At 62.3% G+C, this 19,957-nt stretch overlaps 4 protein-coding genes across 4 annotated transcripts in view; 1 reads left to right on the forward strand and 3 right to left on the reverse strand.

Annotated features, from left to right (window-relative positions):
• GARIN5A (golgi associated RAB2 interactor 5A) overlaps positions 1 to 19,957 on the reverse strand; it is a 123,603-nt gene that overhangs the window by 22,115 nt on the left and 81,531 nt on the right. The gene's annotated exons all lie outside the window — the stretch shown is intronic.
• Positions 1 to 19,957, forward strand: part of EMC10 (ER membrane protein complex subunit 10) — a 140,661-nt gene that overhangs the window by 20,115 nt on the left and 100,589 nt on the right. The gene's annotated exons all lie outside the window — the stretch shown is intronic.
• Positions 13,753 to 16,924, reverse strand: JOSD2 (Josephin domain containing 2). Its single transcript, XM_004597153.3, is given in 6 exon segments — positions 13,753 to 13,911; positions 14,001 to 14,195; positions 14,462 to 14,481; positions 14,483 to 14,588; positions 15,660 to 15,822; positions 16,776 to 16,924. Coding segments are annotated over 5 exon segments (567 nt in total). The 5' UTR covers positions 15,806 to 15,822; positions 16,776 to 16,924; the 3' UTR covers positions 13,753 to 13,811.
• On the reverse strand, positions 17,547 to 19,127 carry ASPDH (aspartate dehydrogenase domain containing). The gene is made up of 7 exons (XM_004596951.2): positions 19,047 to 19,127; positions 18,789 to 18,933; positions 18,577 to 18,661; positions 18,356 to 18,505; positions 18,050 to 18,270; positions 17,732 to 17,886; positions 17,547 to 17,631 (listed from the first exon to the last, which is right to left on the reverse strand). The coding sequence occupies exons 1-7, from the start codon at positions 19,099 to 19,101 to the stop codon at positions 17,588 to 17,590; spliced, it is 855 nt and encodes a 284-aa protein (XP_004597008.2). The 5' UTR covers positions 19,102 to 19,127; the 3' UTR covers positions 17,547 to 17,587.

Raw genomic sequence — 19,957 nt, forward strand, 5'->3', positions numbered from 1 at the left:
ACAGAGAGGAGATGGGACAGAGGAGATGGGGACAGAGGAGATGGGACAGAGGAGATGGGACAGAAAGGAGATGGGATAGAGAGGAGATGGGAGAGAGGATATTGGGACAGAGAGGAGATGGGGACAGAGAGGAGATGGGGACAGAGGAGATGGGGACAGAGGAGATGGGATAGAGAGGAGATGGGAGAGAGGATATTGGGACAGAGAGGAGATGGGGACAGAGAGGAGATGGGGACAGAGAGGAGATGGGACAGAGGAGACGGGACAGAGGAGATGGGACAGAGGAGATGGGGACAGAGGAGATGGGACAGAGGAGATGGGACAGAGGAGATGGGACAGAGGAGATGGGGACAGAGGAGATGGGACAGAGGAGATGGGACAGAGAGGAGATGGGGACAGAGAGGAGATGGGACAGAGAGGAGATGGGGACAGAGGAGATGCGGACAGAGGAGATGGGGACAGAGAGGAGATGGGGACGGAGAGGAGATGGGGACGGAGAGGATATGGGGACAGAGGAGATGGAGACAGAGAGGAGATGGGGACAGAGAGGAGATGGGACAGAGGAGATGGGGACAGAGAGGAGATGGGACAGAGGAGATGGGGACAGAGGAGATGGGACAGAGGAGATGGGACAGAAAGGAGATGGGATAGAGAGGAGATGGGAGAGAGAGGACATGGGGACAGAGGAGATGGGACAGAGGAGATGGGGACAGAGAGGTGATGGGGACAGAGAGGAGATGGGACAGAGAGGAGATGGGATAGAGAGGAGATTGGGACAGAGGAGATTGGGACAGAGGAGATGGGGACAGATAGCAGATGGGGACGGAGGAGACGGGACAGAGAGGAGATGGGACAGAGGAGATGGGGATAGAGGAGATGAGATACAGAGGCGATGTGGACAGAGGAGATTGGGACAGAGGAGATGGGACAGAGAGGAGATGGGACAGAGAGGAGATGGGGAGAGAGGTGATGGGGACAGAGAGATGGGGACAGAGAGGAGATGGGGACAGAGAGGAGATGGGACAGAGGAGATGGGGACAGAGGAGATGGGGACAGAGGAGATGGGGACAGAGAGAGGAGATGGGGACAGAGAGAGGAGATGGGGACAGAGAGGAGATGGGGACAGAGAGGAGATGGGGACAGAGGAGATGGGACAGAGAGTAGATGGGGACAGAGAGGAGATGGGGACAGAGAGGAGATGGGACAGAGGAGACGGGACAGAGGAGATGGGGACAGAGAGGAGATGGGACAGAGAGGAGATGGGGACAGAGAGGAGATGGGACAGAGGAGATGGGGACAGAGAGGAGATTGGGACAGAGGAGATGGGGACAGAGGAGATGGGACAGAGGAGATGGGACAGAGAGCAGAGGGGGACAGAGAGGAGATGGGGACAGAGAGGAGATGGGGACAGAGGAGATGGGACAGAGAGGAGAAGGGGACAGAGAGGAGATGGGACAGAGGAGATGGGACAGACAGGAGTTGGGACAGAGAGGAGAAGGGGACAGAGAAGAGATGGGGACAGAGAGGTGATTGGGACAGAGGAGATGAAACAGAGAGGACATTGGGACAGAGAGGACATTGGGACAGAGGAGATGGCACAGAGGAGATGGGGACAGAGGAGATGGGACAGAGAGGCGATGGGGACAGAGAGGAGACGGGGACAGAGGAGATGGGACAGAGGAGATGGGGACAGAGGAGATGGGACAGAGGAGATGGGACAGAGAGGAGATGGGGACAGAGAGGAGATGGGACAGAGAGGAGATTGGGACAGAGAAGATGGGGAGAGAGGAGATGGGGACAGAGAAGAGATGGGGACAGAGAGGAGATGGGGACGGAGAGGATATGGGGACAGAGGAGATGGAGACAGAGAGGAGATGGAGACAGAGAGGAGATGGGGACAGAGAGGAGATGGGACAGAGGAGATGGGGACAGAGAGGAGATGGGACAGAGGAGATGGGGACAGAGGAGATGGGACAGAGGAGATGGGACAGAAAGGAGATGGGATAGAGAGGAGATGGGAGAGAGGATATTGGGACAGAGAGGAGATGGGGACAGAGAGGAGATGGGGACAGAGGAGATGGGGACAGAGGAGATGGGATAGAGAGGAGATGGGAGAGAGGATATTGGGACAGAGAGGAGATGGGGACAGAGAGGAGATGGGGACAGAGAGGAGATGGGACAGAGGAGACGGGACAGAGGAGATGGGACAGAGGAGATGGGGACAGAGGAGATGGGACAGAGGAGATGGGACAGAGGAGATGGGACAGAGGAGATGGGGACAGAGGAGATGGGACAGAGGAGATGGGACAGAGAGGAGATGGGGACAGAGAGGAGATGGGACAGAGAGGAGATGGGGACAGAGGAGATGCGGACAGAGGAGATGGGGACAGAGAGGAGATGGGGACGGAGAGGAGATGGGGACGGAGAGGATATGGGGACAGAGGAGATGGAGACAGAGAGGAGATGGGGACAGAGAGGAGATGGGACAGAGGAGATGGGGACAGAGAGGAGATGGGACAGAGGAGATGGGGACAGAGGAGATGGGACAGAGGAGATGGGACAGAAAGGAGATGGGATAGAGAGGAGATGGGAGAGAGAGGACATGGGGACAGAGGAGATGGGACAGAGGAGATGGGGACAGAGAGGTGATGGGGACAGAGAGGAGATGGGACAGAGAGGAGATGGGATAGAGAGGAGATTGGGACAGAGGAGATTGGGACAGAGGAGATGGGGACAGATAGCAGATGGGGACGGAGGAGACGGGACAGAGAGGAGATGGGACAGAGGAGATGGGGATAGAGGAGATGAGATACAGAGGCGATGTGGACAGAGGAGATTGGGACAGAGGAGATGGGACAGAGAGGAGATGGGACAGAGAGGAGATGGGGAGAGAGGTGATGGGGACAGAGAGATGGGGACAGAGAGGAGATGGGGACAGAGAGGAGATGGGACAGAGGAGATGGGGACAGAGGAGATGGGGACAGAGGAGATGGGGACAGAGAGAGGAGATGGGGACAGAGAGAGGAGATGGGGACAGAGAGGAGATGGGGACAGAGAGGAGATGGGGACAGAGGAGATGGGACAGAGAGTAGATGGGGACAGAGAGGAGATGGGGACAGAGAGGAGATGGGACAGAGGAGACGGGACAGAGGAGATGGGGACAGAGAGGAGATGGGACAGAGAGGAGATGGGGACAGAGAGGAGATGGGACAGAGGAGATGGGGACAGAGAGGAGATTGGGACAGAGGAGATGGGGACAGAGGAGATGGGACAGAGGAGATGGGACAGAGAGCAGAGGGGGACAGAGAGGAGATGGGGACAGAGAGGAGATGGGGACAGAGGAGATGGGACAGAGAGGAGAAGGGGACAGAGAGGAGATGGGACAGAGGAGATGGGACAGACAGGAGTTGGGACAGAGAGGAGAAGGGGACAGAGAAGAGATGGGGACAGAGAGGTGATTGGGACAGAGGAGATGAAACAGAGAGGACATTGGGACAGAGAGGACATTGGGACAGAGGAGATGGCACAGAGGAGATGGGGACAGAGGAGATGGGACAGAGAGGCGATGGGGACAGAGAGGAGACGGGGACAGAGGAGATGGGACAGAGGAGATGGGGACAGAGGAGATGGGACAGAGGAGATGGGACAGAGAGGAGATGGGGACAGAGAGGAGATGGGACAGAGAGGAGATTGGGACAGAGAAGATGGGGAGAGAGGAGATGGGGACAGAGAAGAGATGGGGACAGAGAGGAGATGGGGACGGAGAGGATATGGGGACAGAGGAGATGGAGACAGAGAGGAGATGGAGACAGAGAGGAGATGGGGACAGAGAGGAGATGGGACAGAGGAGATGGGGACAGAGAGGAGATGGGACAGAGGAGATGGGGACAGAGGAGATGGGACAGAGGAGATGGGACAGAAAGGAGATGGGATAGAGAGGAGATGGGAGAGAGGATATTGGGACAGAGAGGAGATGGGGACAGAGAGGAGATGGGGACAGAGGAGATGGGGACAGAGGAGATGGGATAGAGAGGAGATGGGAGAGAGGATATTGGGACAGAGAGGAGATGGGGACAGAGAGGAGATGGGGACAGAGAGGAGATGGGACAGAGGAGACGGGACAGAGGAGATGGGACAGAGGAGATGGGGACAGAGGAGATGGGACAGAGGAGATGGGACAGAGGAGATGGGACAGAGGAGATGGGGACAGAGGAGATGGGACAGAGGAGATGGGACAGAGAGGAGATGGGGACAGAGAGGAGATGGGACAGAGAGGAGATGGGGACAGAGGAGATGCGGACAGAGGAGATGGGGACAGAGAGGAGATGGGGACGGAGAGGAGATGGGGACGGAGAGGATATGGGGACAGAGGAGATGGAGACAGAGAGGAGATGGGGACAGAGAGGAGATGGGACAGAGGAGATGGGGACAGAGAGGAGATGGGACAGAGGAGATGGGGACAGAGGAGATGGGACAGAGGAGATGGGACAGAAAGGAGATGGGATAGAGAGGAGATGGGAGAGAGAGGACATGGGGACAGAGGAGATGGGACAGAGGAGATGGGGACAGAGAGGTGATGGGGACAGAGAGGAGATGGGACAGAGAGGAGATGGGATAGAGAGGAGATTGGGACAGAGGAGATTGGGACAGAGGAGATGGGGACAGATAGCAGATGGGGACGGAGGAGACGTGACAGAGAGGAGATGGGACAGAGGAGATGGGGATAGAGGAGATGAGATACAGAGGCGATGTGGACAGAGGAGATTGGGACAGAGGAGATGGGACAGAGAGGAGATGGGACAGAGAGGAGATGGGGAGAGAGGTGATGGGGACAGAGAGATGGGGACAGAGAGGAGATGGGGACAGAGAGGAGATGGGACAGAGGAGATGGGGACAGAGGAGATGGGGACAGAGGAGATGGGGACAGAGAGAGGAGATGGGGACAGAGAGAGGAGATGGGGACAGAGAGGAGATGGGGACAGAGAGGAGATGGGGACAGAGGAGATGGGACAGAGAGTAGATGGGGACAGAGAGGAGATGGGGACAGAGAGGAGATGGGACAGAGGAGACGGGACAGAGGAGATGGGGACAGAGAGGAGATGGGACAGAGAGGAGATGGGGACAGAGAGGAGATGGGACAGAGGAGATGGGGACAGAGAGGAGATTGGGACAGAGGAGATGGGGACAGAGGAGATGGGACAGAGGAGATGGGACAGAGAGCAGAGGGGGACAGAGAGGAGATGGGGACAGAGAGGAGATGGGGACAGAGGAGATGGGACAGAGAGGAGAAGGGGACAGAGAGGAGATGGGACAGAGGAGATGGGACAGACAGGAGATGGGACAGAGAGGAGAAGGGGACAGAGAAGAGATGGGGACAGAGAGGTGATTGGGACAGAGGAGATGAAACAGAGAGGACATTGGGACAGAGAGGACATTGGGACAGAGGAGATGGCACAGAGGAGATGGGGACAGAGGAGACGGGACAGAGAGGCGATGGGGACAGAGAGGAGACGGGGACAGAGGAGATGGGACAGAAGAGATGGGGACAGAGGAGATGGGACAGAGGAGATGGGACAGAGAGGAGATGGGGACAGAGAGGAGATGGGACAGAGAGGAGATTGGGACAGAGAAGATGGGGAGAGAGGAGATGGGGACAGAGAAGAGATGGGGACAGAGAGGAGATGGGGACGGAGAGGATATGGGGACAGAGGAGATGGAGACAGAGAGGAGATGGAGACAGAGAGGAGATGGGGACAGAGAGGAGATGGGACAGAGGAGATGGGGACAGAGAGGAGATGGGACAGAGGAGATGGGGACAGAGGAGATGGGACAGAGGAGATGGGACAGAAAGGAGATGGGATAGAGAGGAGATGGGAGAGAGGATATTGGGACAGAGAGGAGATGGGGACAGAGAGGAGATGGGGACAGAGGAGATGGGGACAGAGGAGATGGGATAGAGAGGAGATGGGAGAGAGGATATTGGGACAGAGAGGAGATGGGGACAGAGAGGAGATGGGGACAGAGAGGAGATGGGACAGAGGAGACGGGACAGAGGAGATGGGGACAGAGAGGAGATGGGACAGAGAGGAGATGGGGACAGAGAGGAGATGGGACAGAGGAGATGGGGACAGAGAGGAGATTGGGACAGAGGAGATGGGGACAGAGGAGATGGGACAGAGGAGATGGGACAGAGAGCAGAGGGGGACAGAGAGGAGATGGGGACAGAGAGGAGATGGGGACAGAGGAGATGGGACAGAGAGGAGAAGGGGACAGAGAGGAGATGGGACAGAGGAGATGGGACAGAGAGGAGATGGGACAGAGAGGAGAAGGGGACAGAGAAGAGATGGGGACAGAGAGGTGATTGGGACAGAGGAGATGAAACAGAGAGGACATTGGGACAGAGAGGACATTGGGACAGAGGAGATGGCACAGAGGAGATGGGGACAGAGGAGATGGGACAGAGAGGCGATGGGGACAGAGAGGAGACGGGGACAGAGGAGATGGGACAGAGGAGATGGGGACAGAGGAGATGGGACAGAGGAGATGGGACAGAGAGGAGATGGGGACAGAGAGGAGATGGGACAGAGAGGAGATTGGGACAGAGGAGATGAGGAGAGAGGAGATGGGGACAGAGAAGAGATGGGGACAGAGAGGAGATGGGGACGGAGCGATATGGGGACAGAGGAGATGGAGACAGAGAGGAGATGGAGACAGAGAGGAGATGGGGACAGAGAGGAGATGGGACAGAGGAGATGGGGACAGAGAGGAGATGGGACAGAGGAGATGGGGACAGAGGAGATGGGACAGAGGAGATGGGACAGAAAGGAGATGGGATAGAGAGGAGATGGGAGAGAGGATATTGGGACAGAGAGGAGATGGGGACAGAGAGGAGATGGGGACAGAGGAGATGGGGACAGAGGAGATGGGACAGAGGAGATGTGGACAGAGAGGAGATGGGGACAGAGGAGATGGGACAGAGAGGAGATGGGGACAGAGGAGATGGGGACAGAGAGGAGATGGGGACAGAGAGGAGATGGGGACAGAGGAGATGGGGACAGAGGAGATGGGACAGAGAGGAGATGGAGACAGAGAGGAGATGGGGACAGAGAGGAGATGGGTACAGGGAGGAGATTGGACAGAAAGGAGATGGGGACAGAGAGGATATGGGGATAGAGAGGAGATGGGACAGAGGAGATGGGACAGAGAGGAGATGGGGACAGAGAGGAGATGGGACAGAGGAGATGGGGACAGAGGAGATGGGGACAGAGAGAGGAGATGGGGACAGAGAGGAGATGGGGACAGAGGAGATGGGGACAGAGGAGATGGGACAGAGAGGAGATGGGGACAGAGAGGAGATGGGGACAGAGAGGAGATGGGACAGAGGAGACGGGACAGAGGAGATGGGGACAGAGAGGAGATGGGACAGAGAGGAGATGGGGACAGAGAGGAGATGGGACAGAGGAGATGGGGACAGAGAGGAGATTGGGACAGAGGAGATGGGGACAGAGGAGATGGGACAGAGGAGATGGGACAGAGAGCAGAGGGGGACAGAGAAGAGATGGGGACAGAGAGGAGATGGGGACAGAGGAGATGGGACAGAGAGGAGAAGGGGACAGAGAGGAGATGGGACAGAGGAGATGGGACAGAGAGGAGATGGGACAGAGAGGAGAAGGGGACAGAGAAGAGATGGGGACAGAGAGGTGATTGGGACAGAGGAGATGAAACAGAGAGGACATTGGGACAGAGAGGACATTGGGACAGAGGAGATGGCACAGAGGAGATGGAGACAGAGGAGATGGGACAGAGAGGCGATGGGGACAGAGAGGAGACGGGGACAGAGGAGATGGGACAGAGGAGATGGGGACAGAAGAGATGGGACAGAGGAGATGGGACAGAGAGGAGATGGGGACAGAGAGGAGATGGGACAGAGAGGAGATTGGGACAGAGGAAATGGGGAGAGAGGCGATGGGCACAGAGAGGAGATGGGGACAGAGAGGAGATGGGGACGGAGAGGATATGGGGACAGAGGAGATGGAGACAGAGAGGAGATGGAGACAGAGAGGAGATGGGGACAGAGAGGAGATGGGACAGAGGAGATGGGGACAGAGAGGAGATGGGACAGAGGAGATGGGGACAGAGGAGATGGGACAGAGGAGATGGGACAGAAAGGAGATGGGATAGAGAGGAGATGGGAGAGAGGATATTGGGACAGAGAGGAGATGGGGACAGAGAGGAGATGGGGACAGAGGAGATGGGGACAGAGGAGATGGGACAGAGGAGATGTGGACAGAGAGGAGATGGGGACAGAGGAGATGGGACAGAGAGGAGATGGGGACAGAGGAGATGGGGACAGAGAGGAGATGGGGACAGAGAGGAGATGGGGACAGAGGAGATGGGGACAGAGGAGATGGGACAGAGAGGAGATGGGGACAGAGAGGAGATGGGTACAGGGAGGAGATTGGACAGAGAGGAGATGGGGACAGAGAGGATATGGGGATAGAGAGGAGATGGGACAGAGGAGATGGGACAGAGAGGAGATGGGGACAGAGAGGAGATGGGACAGAGGAGATGGGGACAGAGGAGATGGGGACAGAGAGGAGATGGGGACAGATAGGAGATGGGACAGAGAGGATTGGGACAGAGGAGATGGGGACAGAGAGGAGATTGTTACAGAGGAGATGGGGACAGAGAGGAGATTGTTACAGAGGAGATGGGGACCGAGAAGAGATGGGGACAGAGGAGATGGGATAGAGAGGAGATGGGGAGAGAGGAGATGGGGACAGAGAAGAGATGGGACAGAGAGGAGATTGTGACAGAGGAGATGGGGACAGAGAGGAGATGGGGACAGAGGAGATGGGGACCGAGAGGAGATGGGGACAGAGGAGATGGGATAGAGAGGAAATGGGATAGAGCGGAGATGGGGAGAGAGGAGATGGGGACAGAGAGGAGACGGGGACAGAGAAGAGATGGGACAGAGGAGATGGGGACAGAGGAGATGGGGACAGAGGAGAAGGACAGAGGAGAAGAACAGAAGAGATGGGACAGAGAGTAGATGGGACAGAGAGGAGATGAGGACAGAGGAGATGGGACAGAAAGGAGATGGGGAGAGAGGAGATGGGGACAGAGAGGAGATGGGGACAGAGAGGAGATAGGGACAGAGGAGATGGGACTAAGGAGATGGCTACAGAGGAGATGGGGACAGCGAGGAGATGGGACAGAGAGGAGATGGGGACAGAGAGGAGATGGGACAGAGGAGATGGGGACAGAGAGGAGATTGGGACAGAGAGGAAATGGGACAGAGGAGATGGGACAGAGGGGAGAAGGGGACAGAGAGGAGATGGGACAGAGGAGATGGGACAGAGAGGAGATTGGGACAGAGGAGATGGCACAGAGGAGATGGGGACAGAGGAGATGGGGACAGAGGAGATGGGACAGAGGAGATGGGACAGAGAGGAGATGGGGACAGAGAGGAGATTGGGACAGAGGAGATGGGGACAGAGGAGAAGGGGACGGAGAGGAGATGGGGACAGAGGAGACGGGGACAGAGAGGAGACGGGGACAGAGGAGATGGGGACAGAGGAGATGGGACAGAGGAGATGGGACAGAGAGGAGATGGGGACAGACAGGAGATTGGGACAGAGGAGATGGGACAGAGAGGAGATGGGGACGGAGAGGAGATGGGGAGAGAGGAGATGGCGACAGAGAGGAGATGGGGACAGAGAGGAGATTGGGACAGAGGAGCTGGGGACAGAGGAGATGGGGACAGAGAGGAGATGGGGACGGAGAGGAGATGGGGACAGAGGAGATGGAGACAGAGAGGAGATGGGGACAGAGAGGAGATTGGGACAGAGGAGATGGGGACAGAGGACATGGGGACAGAGAGGAGATGGGGACAGAGGAGATGGAGACAGAGAGGAGAATGGACAGAGAGGAGATAGGGAGAGAGGAGATGGGATAGAGAGGAGATGGGGAGAGAGGAGATGGGACAGAGTGGAGATGGGACAGAGTGGAGATGGGGAGAGAGGAGTGGGGGGAGAGGAGATGGGGGAGAGGAGATGGGGGGAGAGGGGATGGGACAGAGAGGAGATGGGGACAGAGAAGAGATGGGGACAGAGAGGAGATGGGACAGAGGAGATGGGACAGAGGAGATGTGGACAGAGAGGAGATGGGACAGAGAGGAGATGGGACAGAGTAGATGGGGACAGAGGAGCTGGGGAGACAGGAGATGGGGACAGAGAGGAGATGGCGACAGAGAGGAGATTGGACAGAGAGGAGATGGGACAGAGGAGATGGGGACAGAGAGGAGATGGGGACAGAGAGGAGATGGGACAGAGAGGAGATGGGGACAGAGGAGATGGGACAGAGAGGAGATGGGGACTGAGAGGAGATGGGGACAGAGAGGAGATGGGACAGAGGAGATGGGACAGAGAGGAGATGGGACAGAGAGGAGATGGGGACAGAGGAGATGGGGACAGAGAGGAGATGGGTACAGGGAGGAGATGGGACAGAGAGGAGATGGGACAGAGAGGAGATGGGGACAGAGAGGAGATGGGACAGAGGAAATGGGGACAGAGGAGATGGGGACAGAGAGGAGATGGGGACAGATAGGAGATGGGACAGAGAGGATTGGGACAGAGGAGATGGGGACAGAGAGGAGATTGTTACAGAGGAGATGGGGAGAGAGAGGAGATGGGACAGAGAGGAGATGGGGACAGAGGAGATGGGACAGAGAGGAGGTGGGGACAGAGATGAGATGGGGACAGAGAGGAGATGGGACAGAGGAGATGGGACAGAGAGGAGATGGGACAGAGAGGAGATGGGGAGAGAGGAGATGGGGACACGAGGAGATTGGGACAGAGGAGATGGGACAGAGGATATGGGGACAGAGAGGAGATGGGACAGAGAGGATATGGGGACAGAGGAGATGGGGACAGAGAGGAGATGGGGACAGAGAGGAGATGGGGCAGAGAGGAGATGAGGATAGAGAGGAGATTGGGACAGAGGAGATTTGGACAGAGGAGATGGGGACAGATAGCAGATGCGGACAGAGGAGATGGGACAGAGAGGAGATGGGGACAGAGAAGAGATGGGGACAGAGATGGGGACCAAGAGGAGATGGGGACAGAGGAGATGGGATAAAGAGGAGATGGGGAGAGAGGAGATGGGGACAGAGAGGAGACGGGGACAGAGAAGAGATGGGACAGAGGAGATGGGGACAGAGGAGATGGGACAGAGAGGTGATGCGGACAGAGAGGAGATGGGGATAGAGAGGAGATGGGGATAGAGATGAGATGGGACTGAGGAGATGGGACAGAGAGTAGATGGGACAGAGAGGAGATGAGGACAGAGGAGATGGGACAGAAAGGAGATGGGACAGAGAGGAGATGGGGAGAGAGGAGATGGGGACAGAGAGGAGATGGGGACAGAGAGGAGATGGGGACAGAGGAGATGGGGATAGAGAGGAGATGGGACAGAAAGGAGATGGGACAGAGTAGATGGGACAGAGAGGAGAAGGGGACAGAGAGGAGATGGGACAGAGGAGATGGGACAGAGAGGAGAAGGGGACAGAGAGGAGATGGGGACAGAGAGGAGATGGGACAGAGGAGATGGGACAGAGAGGAGAAGGGGACAGAGAGGAGATGGGACAGAGGAGATGGGACAGAGGAGATGGGACAGAGGAGACAGGGACAGAGGGACGGGGACAGAGGAGACAGGGACAGAGGAGACGGGGACAGAGGAGATGGGACAGAGGAGATGGGGACAGAGAGGAGATGGGACAGAGGAGATGGGACAGAGGAGATGGGACAGAGGAGACAGGGACAGAGGGACGGGGACAGAGGAGACAGGGACAGAGGAGACAGGGACAGAGGTGATGGGGACAGAGAGGAGATGGGACAGAGAGGAGATGGGACAGAGGAGATGGCGACAGAGAGTAGACGGGGAGAGAGGAGATGGGACAGAGGAGATGGGACAGAGGAGATGGGGACAGAGGAGATGGGGACAGAGGAGATGAGGACAGAGAGGAGGGAACACTGAGGAAGAGGAGAAGGTTGGCTGAAACAGAGTTGCGGGTTATGGCGATAGGGGCTCGGGGACAAGCCTCTGCCATGGGGCCCAAGTCCCCTGCCGGATAGATGGCCGCTGCTCCGTTAGCCTTGGGGGGCCACCGGGTGGTCGCATGGCTGAGGCCCCTCTCACCTGCATCCGCGTTCTCTGCCCTCAGTACAGGCACCCGCAATTTAAGTGCCACCCACGCCAGGACCGCCCCCTTGCCCCTTATCTAGTTGGAGCAGGCACGAGCTAAATCAGGCATCAGCTGTCATGGGGCTAGGGACAGCTGGGCGCCACAGCTGCCGTGGGATGGCAGCCCCTGGGTGACCCTGGGTCCTAATACCCGACCCTGCGCAGACCCTGGCTAGACACTCTTGGTTTCCACAGCCCCTTGAGACACGGGGGTGCCAGGGTTGACACCTCCTTAGCAGCCCAGTAGGCCAGCACCTGTGCACTGCGGGTGGGTCTTGGGGGAGGGGCTGCCACCCTGGGCCCTCCAGGCCTTATATGGCCACGGCTGAGGGCGCACCTGGGCCAGGGCCCCGCACTCAGGCCCAAAATAGGCACAGCTGTCAGCGGCCGGGAGGGGTGGACGACACGGGCCAGGCCTGCAGGCCTGCAGGCGGTGGGGAGGGGTGCGGGGCACAAAGCAGGGGTGAAGCCAGGGCCCCCACCCCAATATACCAGCTTGTTGGACATGCAGGGCGAACCCTAGAGGCCAATGAGGGGGAGGGGCTGGCAGGAAGAGGGGTGCAGCTCCACCCCAGGTCTGTGTCCTCCCCTCGGGTGTCCGCGGGGCGGCCCCTCCTGCCTCTCCTTGTGCTGCTGGCCTCCTGGGTCCCCCACACCTCAAGTGGGGGACGGTGGGAGCCTCAGAGTGGGCCCCCATCTCCAGCTAGGTCGCCACTGCCCGCATGTCCAGCCTGCGCCCCTCCCTCTGTCCTGAGTGCTGCGGCTCCCAGACCCATTTGTGTTTTGGGGGATCTCCGGGTCACAGTAGATCCCTGGTGGTGCTGCCTCCCCGTCTCCTCTGCCTGCTGCCCACAGCTCCCCTGGTGCTCCCAGCTTAGACCTGCTACCCTCCCAGCCTGCTCTGCCCCCCACAACAGCCCCGTACCCTGTGGCCTGCGCCCCACAACAGCCATGTACCCCTTGGCCTGCGCCCCACAGGCCATGTACCCCTTGGCCTGCATTCCCCCTCTGCCCTTGGCATTCCTCCATTTCTCTGTTACCAGGAGTCCCTCGTGCAGGCTGGCACCTGGGGCTGGGAGCCTGGTGCGTCTCCACGGTCACCTGGGAGCCCGGGGCCAGGGTCGGCCAGGCCTCGGCCTGCGTGCTCCCTCGCAGGGTTTCAGGCACAGCGCGGCCCTGGCCTTTGCACCTGGAGCACCCTCCCCTCCTTCAGGGACGCCGGGCCAGCCGGCCGCGGCCATCTGTGAGTGACGGCTCACTGGGCCCTCCTCTTCCCGGAGACCCTCCTTCCCCGGCTTCCGCCTACCTGACAATCAGCGGACCGGAAGTCGGGAATACACTCTTACCCCACTGACAGCACCCTAGGGAGAAGGGCGTGTGGGGGTGGTGACAGCACCAAGGGTGACTTTGGGGTGCAAGGGTCAGCGCGACGCAGGCCAGGCCAGCAGCAAATCTCACATTTATTGAGGCAGCATCGGCTTGGGGGACGGGGGAGAGGGGTCCGGCCTCCCCGGGGTCCGCGCGGCCCTCCCCGGCACTTGGCGGCTGTGGCGCACGGCAGGCGCGGGTCAGCCGGTCCGCAGCCAGCAGCCCTTCTCCTCCACCTCCTTGGTCACCACCAGCAGCACCTCGCACAGGCCCCGGGCCAGCGAGGCTTCCAGAAAGGCCCTGGGGAGGGAGCGGGGCGCAGCGGGGCGCTGGCTGAGGCCCAGGCACCCTGGCGGCAGCACCCTGCTCCCCAGGGCAGCCCGGCTCACCTGACGCCGTCCTCGTCCCCCAGGGCCTGGGGCGCCCGCAGCTTCGAGTCCAGGTTGTAGTAGACGCCATCCACCTGGCGCAGCGCCACCCAGTGTCGCCGGCGCAGCGGCAGGGACAGCAGCCCCAGAGAGACGGGCGAGGGCAGGTTCAGGATGAGGCCCAGCACCTGGGGCAGGGCCAGCTGGGCCAGCGGCCTGTGGACGGCAGGGCCTCAGCGGACCAGCCACCCGCAGCCCCTGCCTCGGCAGGCCCCGGCCAGGCCTCCGGCCGCCTGTCCATTGTCCACCGCACGCCGCCCACCCGGCCGGCCCGACCGCCTTTCCCGCTCCTTGCCCGTGCCGCCCCACCCACGTGTGTCCGCACCGACGCCCTCCCGGCCCCAGCGGCCAGCTCGGCCAGGCCCACGTCCCCGCGCACCAGCCCCTCCTGCCCTCCGGTCTGAGCCCAGGCGTGCTCCTACCGCCTCCTGTCCCACCACACCCGCAGCCAGGCCCAGGCCCTGCAGGGCGGCCATGATGACGTTGACATCATAGTTTCCAGTGCCCAGGAGGCTGCGGTGCGGGTTCAGCCGGGAGTCCGGGGCCAGCCTGCGGAGAGGAGTGCCCAAGTTGGGGACCCCGGAGACAGCCCTTCTTCCCGCCCCAACACACCCGCCTGTGCCTCATCCTCTCCTACACCTTGTCCTTATCCTCCCCCCCAGGCTGCACTGCCCTCCCTGTCCCTGTCCCCCCAGGCTGCACTGCCCTCCCTGTCGCCCCCAGGCTGCACTGCCCTCCCTGTCCCTGTCCCCCCAGGCTGCACTGCCCTCCCTGTCCACCCCCAGGCTGCACTGCCCTCCCTGTCCCCCCCCAGGCTGCACTGCCCTCCCTGTCCCCCCCAGGCTGCACTGCCCTCCCTGCCCCTGCCCCCCAGGCTGCACTGCCCTCCCTGTCCCTGTCACCCCAGGCTGCACTGTCCTCCCTGTCCCTGCCCCTGCCCCCCCAGGCTGCACTGCCCTCCCTGTCCCTGCCCCCCCCAGGCTGCACTGCCCTCCCTGTCCCTGTCCCCCAGGCTGCACTGCCCTCCCTGTCCCTGTCCCCCCAGGCTGCACTGCCCTCCCTGTCCCTGTCCCCCCAGGCTTGCACTGCCCTCCCTGTCCCTGTCCCCCTAGGCTACACTGCCCTGTCCCCTGTCCTCTGTCCCCCTAGGCTACACTGCCCTTCCTGGCCTCCTGTTCTTCTCCTAACCCCCCTGCTCACCACCATTCCCCACCCCTGTCCTTCGGGACACATCTAAGGTGGCACTTCTGAGGGATGTCTGCTCCCTGCCCTGCCCCAAGTCCCTTCTGCTCGCCCAGCGCCCACCCTGTCGGCCTGAGCCAGCTGGGCCTCTGTGTGAACACCCTCAGCCTTGTCTCCTGGGGGGCATGTGGAGAGGGGACAGCCTCAAGCCTCCAGCCCGCTGCTGTGTGCAAGAGGGGAGGGGAGGGGGTGTGTCGGGTGTAGAAGGAGTCGGAGGACCACGTGAAAGAGGCCGGGAGGACAGAGAGGACAGACAGCAGGTGGCTGGAGTGACAGGGATGTGTCTCCAGTCCGGAAGAGAGTGTGTGTGTGTGGGGGGGGGGGGGGCGTGCCGTGGAGAGGGTCTCCTCCCAGGCCCTCCGTCCTCGGAGCGGTCACCTCTTGCAGATGTCGTCCGCGGCCTCCTGGCTGAAGAGCTGCTGCTGCAGGACGTTGTTGAGTGCGTGCACAGCGCAGAGCTCCAGGCGCTGGCGCTCGTGGTACACGGCGGGCGGGCTAGGCCCAGCTCCCGGCGCCTGGGACATGCCGTCCTGGGCTCCTCCTGGGGGCCGGGAGTGGGCAGACAGATGTGAGGGGAGACGGGCATGAGGGGCGATGGCCTCTGGGGCTGCTCGTGCAGCTGGGTGGGGTAAGCTGGGAGGACCTGGGCCCCCAGACCTGCTCACAGTGACCCCTGAGCCCACCCCGGGAGGACCTGGGCCCCCGGCCCTGCTCACAGTGACCCCTGAGCCCACCCGGGGAGGACCTGGGCCCCCGGCCCTGCTCACAGTGACCCGAGCCCACCCCGGGAGGACCTGGGCCCCCGGCCCTGCTCACAGTGACCCCTGAGCCCACCCCGGGAGGACCTGGGCCCCCGGCCCTGCTCACAGTGACCCGAGCCCACCCCGGGAGGACCTGGGCCCCCGGCCCTGCTCACAGTGACCCCTGAGCCCATCCCGGGAGGACCTGGGCCCCTGGCTCTGCTCACAGTGACCCCCGAGCCCATCCCGGGAGGACCTGGGCCCCTGGCTCTGCTCACAGTGACCCCCGAGCCCACCTGGAAGGACCTGGGCCTTCAGCCCTGCTCACAGTGACCCCTGAGTCCACCCCAGGAAGACCTGGGCCCCCAGCCCTGCTCATAGTGACCTCTGAGCCCACTCTGGAAGGACCTGGGCCCTCAGCCTACTCACAGTGACCCCCTGAGCCCACCCCTGTCAAGCCAAAAGCTCCAATCCTGGCTGCCCGACCCTGTCCCTGGTTACTTAGCAACAGAGGACCCCTCCACTAAGCAACCAACTCTGCTGATCACCTAGCGACAAAGAAGACCTCCTCCGTTTCTAGGTAACGAGGGTGTCTTTTCTGGTTGCCTAGCAACGTAAGACTCCCCTGGCCCGCCATTTCACCTGGTTCCCTGCTCTGGTCACTTGGCAACCGGGCCCCCTCCCCCGTCTGGAAGCGACTCTGTCCCTATCACCGGGCAACCGGGCCCTCCCCGGGACGGTCCGCGGCCCTCACCCCGCCTGCCTCTCGGTTCCCGGGACCAGGGCCTCCCGCATCCCCCTGGGCGGCGGCGCGGGGCTCGGAGCGCAGGCCGAGCAGCTCCGCCCTGGCGGGACTACAGCTCCCAGCGACGCCGGCGCTGCCGACTACGACTCCCAGCGGCCCCCGCGGAACGCTCGTATCCTGAAGTCCGCCGTCGGCCCTAGACAGCGCGGGAGCCGACCACTTCCGCGTAGCTCGGGGCCACCACCATTCCGGAAGTGCTACTCTGCGGCCGATATAACCACGCCCCATGGCGCTCGGAAGATCCCGCGGTCGGGTCTCGCGAGAGCTGCCACGCCCGCCTCGTCGCAGTGTGTCCGCCCACCGCGATGACGTCATGCCCGGTGTGCGGGCGCGACGTCACGAAAGGGAATCCTGGGACGTGAGAAGCCGGGCGGGCCGGGAAGGAGGAGCTTTACTGAGACGGGAGAGGAATCGTGGGAGAGCCAGGAGGGGCGGGGTCTGTGGGAGGGGCGGGGCCTGTGCAGGAGGGGCGTGGCCAGACTGGGGCGGTGCTGGCTTGGAGGGCGGGGCCTCGGTGGCAGGGCGGGGCCTGTGTGGGAGGGGCGTGACTGACTGGGAGCGGTGCTGAGCGAAGGGCGGGGAGTGTCCTGCCGGGGGCGGAGCCTGTGTCGCAGGGGCGTATCCTGTCGAGGGGCGGAACCTCGCAGAAGGGGCGTGTCCTAAGGGAGGGGCGGGGCCTTGCGGGAGGGGCGTGTCCTGCGGGGCGGGGCCTTGCTGGAGGGGCGGGGCCGGGGACCCCGGGACAGCGAGGCCGGGGCGTCTCAGCAGAGATGGATTCCGGGCCGGGAGGGCAGCTGGCTGCATCCTGCGGGGGGACGAGAGGGCAGGCCGGGCTGGAGGAGCTGCACCCCGAGAAGGGGACGGCGACTGGCCACGAGGGCGGAGGGCGGGGGGCGCGCCTGTACCCCGGAGGCTGCGCCAGAAGGCGGCGATGGTGGCGGAGCCCGTGACGGCGCCCGGCTCGGCGGGGTTCTCCCTGCGCGTGTGCACGGCGAAGCGGCGGCCTGTGGGGCCCGGGGGCCCGCGCAGCTCCACGTCCACCACGTGCCTGTCGTCGAGGCTGCGGGACGCGGTGGTCAGCCGGGCCCCGGGCAGCCCCGCGAAGCCTCCCGCCCCCCGCCCTGCTCAGCCCCGCGCAGCCCCCCGCCCCACGCAGCCCCTCGCCTGCAGCCCCGCGCAGCCCCCCGCCCCGCGCAGCCCCCCGCCCCGCGCAGCCCGCTCACCTGAGGTCGGCCACCAGCACGCCGGTCACGCCGTCGAAGCCCAGGCTCGGGGCGGCCAGAGCCGCGGCCGCCATGGTGTTGGAGTTGCGAGGGGCGAAGGGGCACAGGCCCCGGACCGGGCCTTCGTAGAGCACTGTGCGAGGCCCGGCGGCCTGGGCGGCGGCCAGCGGCCCCTCAAGCCGGAAGGCGTCCGGGTGTGTGGCCATGGTGACGCGCAGGCTCTGGGAGCGGGCGCCGCGGTCAGGGGGACCGGGGGCTCGTCCTGCCAGTCCCCCACCCGGCCCAGGGCAGCCGGGGACCCCTCACCTGGAGGCCTCCACCTGCGTCCAGGCGCATGATGTCCTCGCATCCCCACAAGGCCCCCCGGGCCACGAACACGGCATGCTCCCAGCGCCGGGAGGCCTCCAGGAGCTGCTGCTCCGTGGCCTGGTCGGCCAGGGCCGAGGGCGAGCCCACCTGCGGAGGGCGGTGGTCAGGGCCGAGTGGCCGCTCGGGAGGGGCTGGGGGACCCGAGAGGTGGTGCTCACCAGGAGATTGGCATGGCGCAGGATCTGGGGCCCCCAGTCCTGGATTATTTTGGGGTGGGCCACTTCCACCACGAGGTCAGGATGTCTGGGACAGGGGGACAGAGCAGGCAGGGCCTGGCCCCTTGCGCCTTTGGGTCTGTCACCCCAGCAAGGGGCAGGGACTGGCCTGAGCTCACAGGGCGCCCGCCCCCCATGTCCAGCCTCCCGCCAACCTTTCCTCAAGGGCAGCCAGGCTTGGGAGTTCGAGCGCCGGTGGCACGTGCCCCGCCATGCGTCCTGGGTCCCGATTCCACACAAAAACGAGTTCTAGGCCCAGCTCGGGGCCCTGAGTCAGCAGGTTAGAGACCAGGGACTGTCCTGGGGAGGGAGACAGGTGGTCAGCAGAGCAAGGCAGTGGGGTCGGCAGCCACGGGCACTACCAGGCACAGGGCTGGTGTGGGTGGAAGCCGCCACCACCACTGGGGACTCACCGAGGCAGCCGTAGCCCACCACGCCTATCCTTCGTGAAACCATGTTTGGAGCCATGTCCTGCAGTCCCCCTGAGCTCCGACCGACCGACCGACTGCAGCCGGGGCCTTGTGCCGGGCCTTTGGACCTTGTACCCTTGGGCCTCTCAAACCTCCCCTTGCACAGCAGGCAAAGCGGGGCAGATGGGGGTGGGGGTGAGACGCCTCCCTTTGTCTCTCCTCCGGGGGCAGAGCGCCCTGTGAGGGTGACCTGGGGCCCAGGGCCCTGCAAGGCTGCCCCCACCCCACGCGGCCCTGTGCCTTGCAGGGCACCCTGCCAGTTCCCTGATGTGGAAATTTCCACTGCAGTCCCCTGCCCCCCTTTCTGGCCAGGTTGCCATGGAAACTGCATCCTGGTGGGGCTGGGGAGGGGAGCTGGGAGGGGACTCTGGGCCCTCAGCTGGTCAGGCCGCACATCTCCCTGTCCTCCTGCAAGGGAGGCCCGGTCCAGCCCGCTTGCCTCCCCAAGGACAACAGGGACTCCAGCGTCCCAGCCCTGCCCGGGCCGGCCGCTGCCCCAGTCCTCATCCAGCAGGTCACCTTGACTCCGTGTAGCCCATTCTCCCCGTGTACACACTCCCCTTCCCCCCTTCCCCGCCTGCCTGGGCCAGGGAGTCCCCGACTGCCCCGGAGCCCGGCCGCCCGCGGGCCTGGCACCGGAAATGGCGGAGGCTGCGGCAGCGGCTCCCTGCCCCCAGCCGCCACCTGGTCCTCGCCGCAGTGTTTCCATGGCAACCAGGATGGGCGCTGGAAGGAGCCTGGCGCGCGGGGCGGGCACGCGGGCCAGGGTCCCCACGTTGGTGGCTCAGGAGTAAAGCACACAGCATGGACCTGCCCAGTTCCGCATGCCCACATGCCGGGGGTGGGTGACCTTT

The sequence above is a fragment of the Ochotona princeps genome, chromosome 16, assembly GCF_030435755.1.
Source record: "Ochotona princeps isolate mOchPri1 chromosome 16, mOchPri1.hap1, whole genome shotgun sequence".
NCBI lineage: Eukaryota > Metazoa > Chordata > Mammalia > Lagomorpha > Ochotonidae > Ochotona > Ochotona princeps.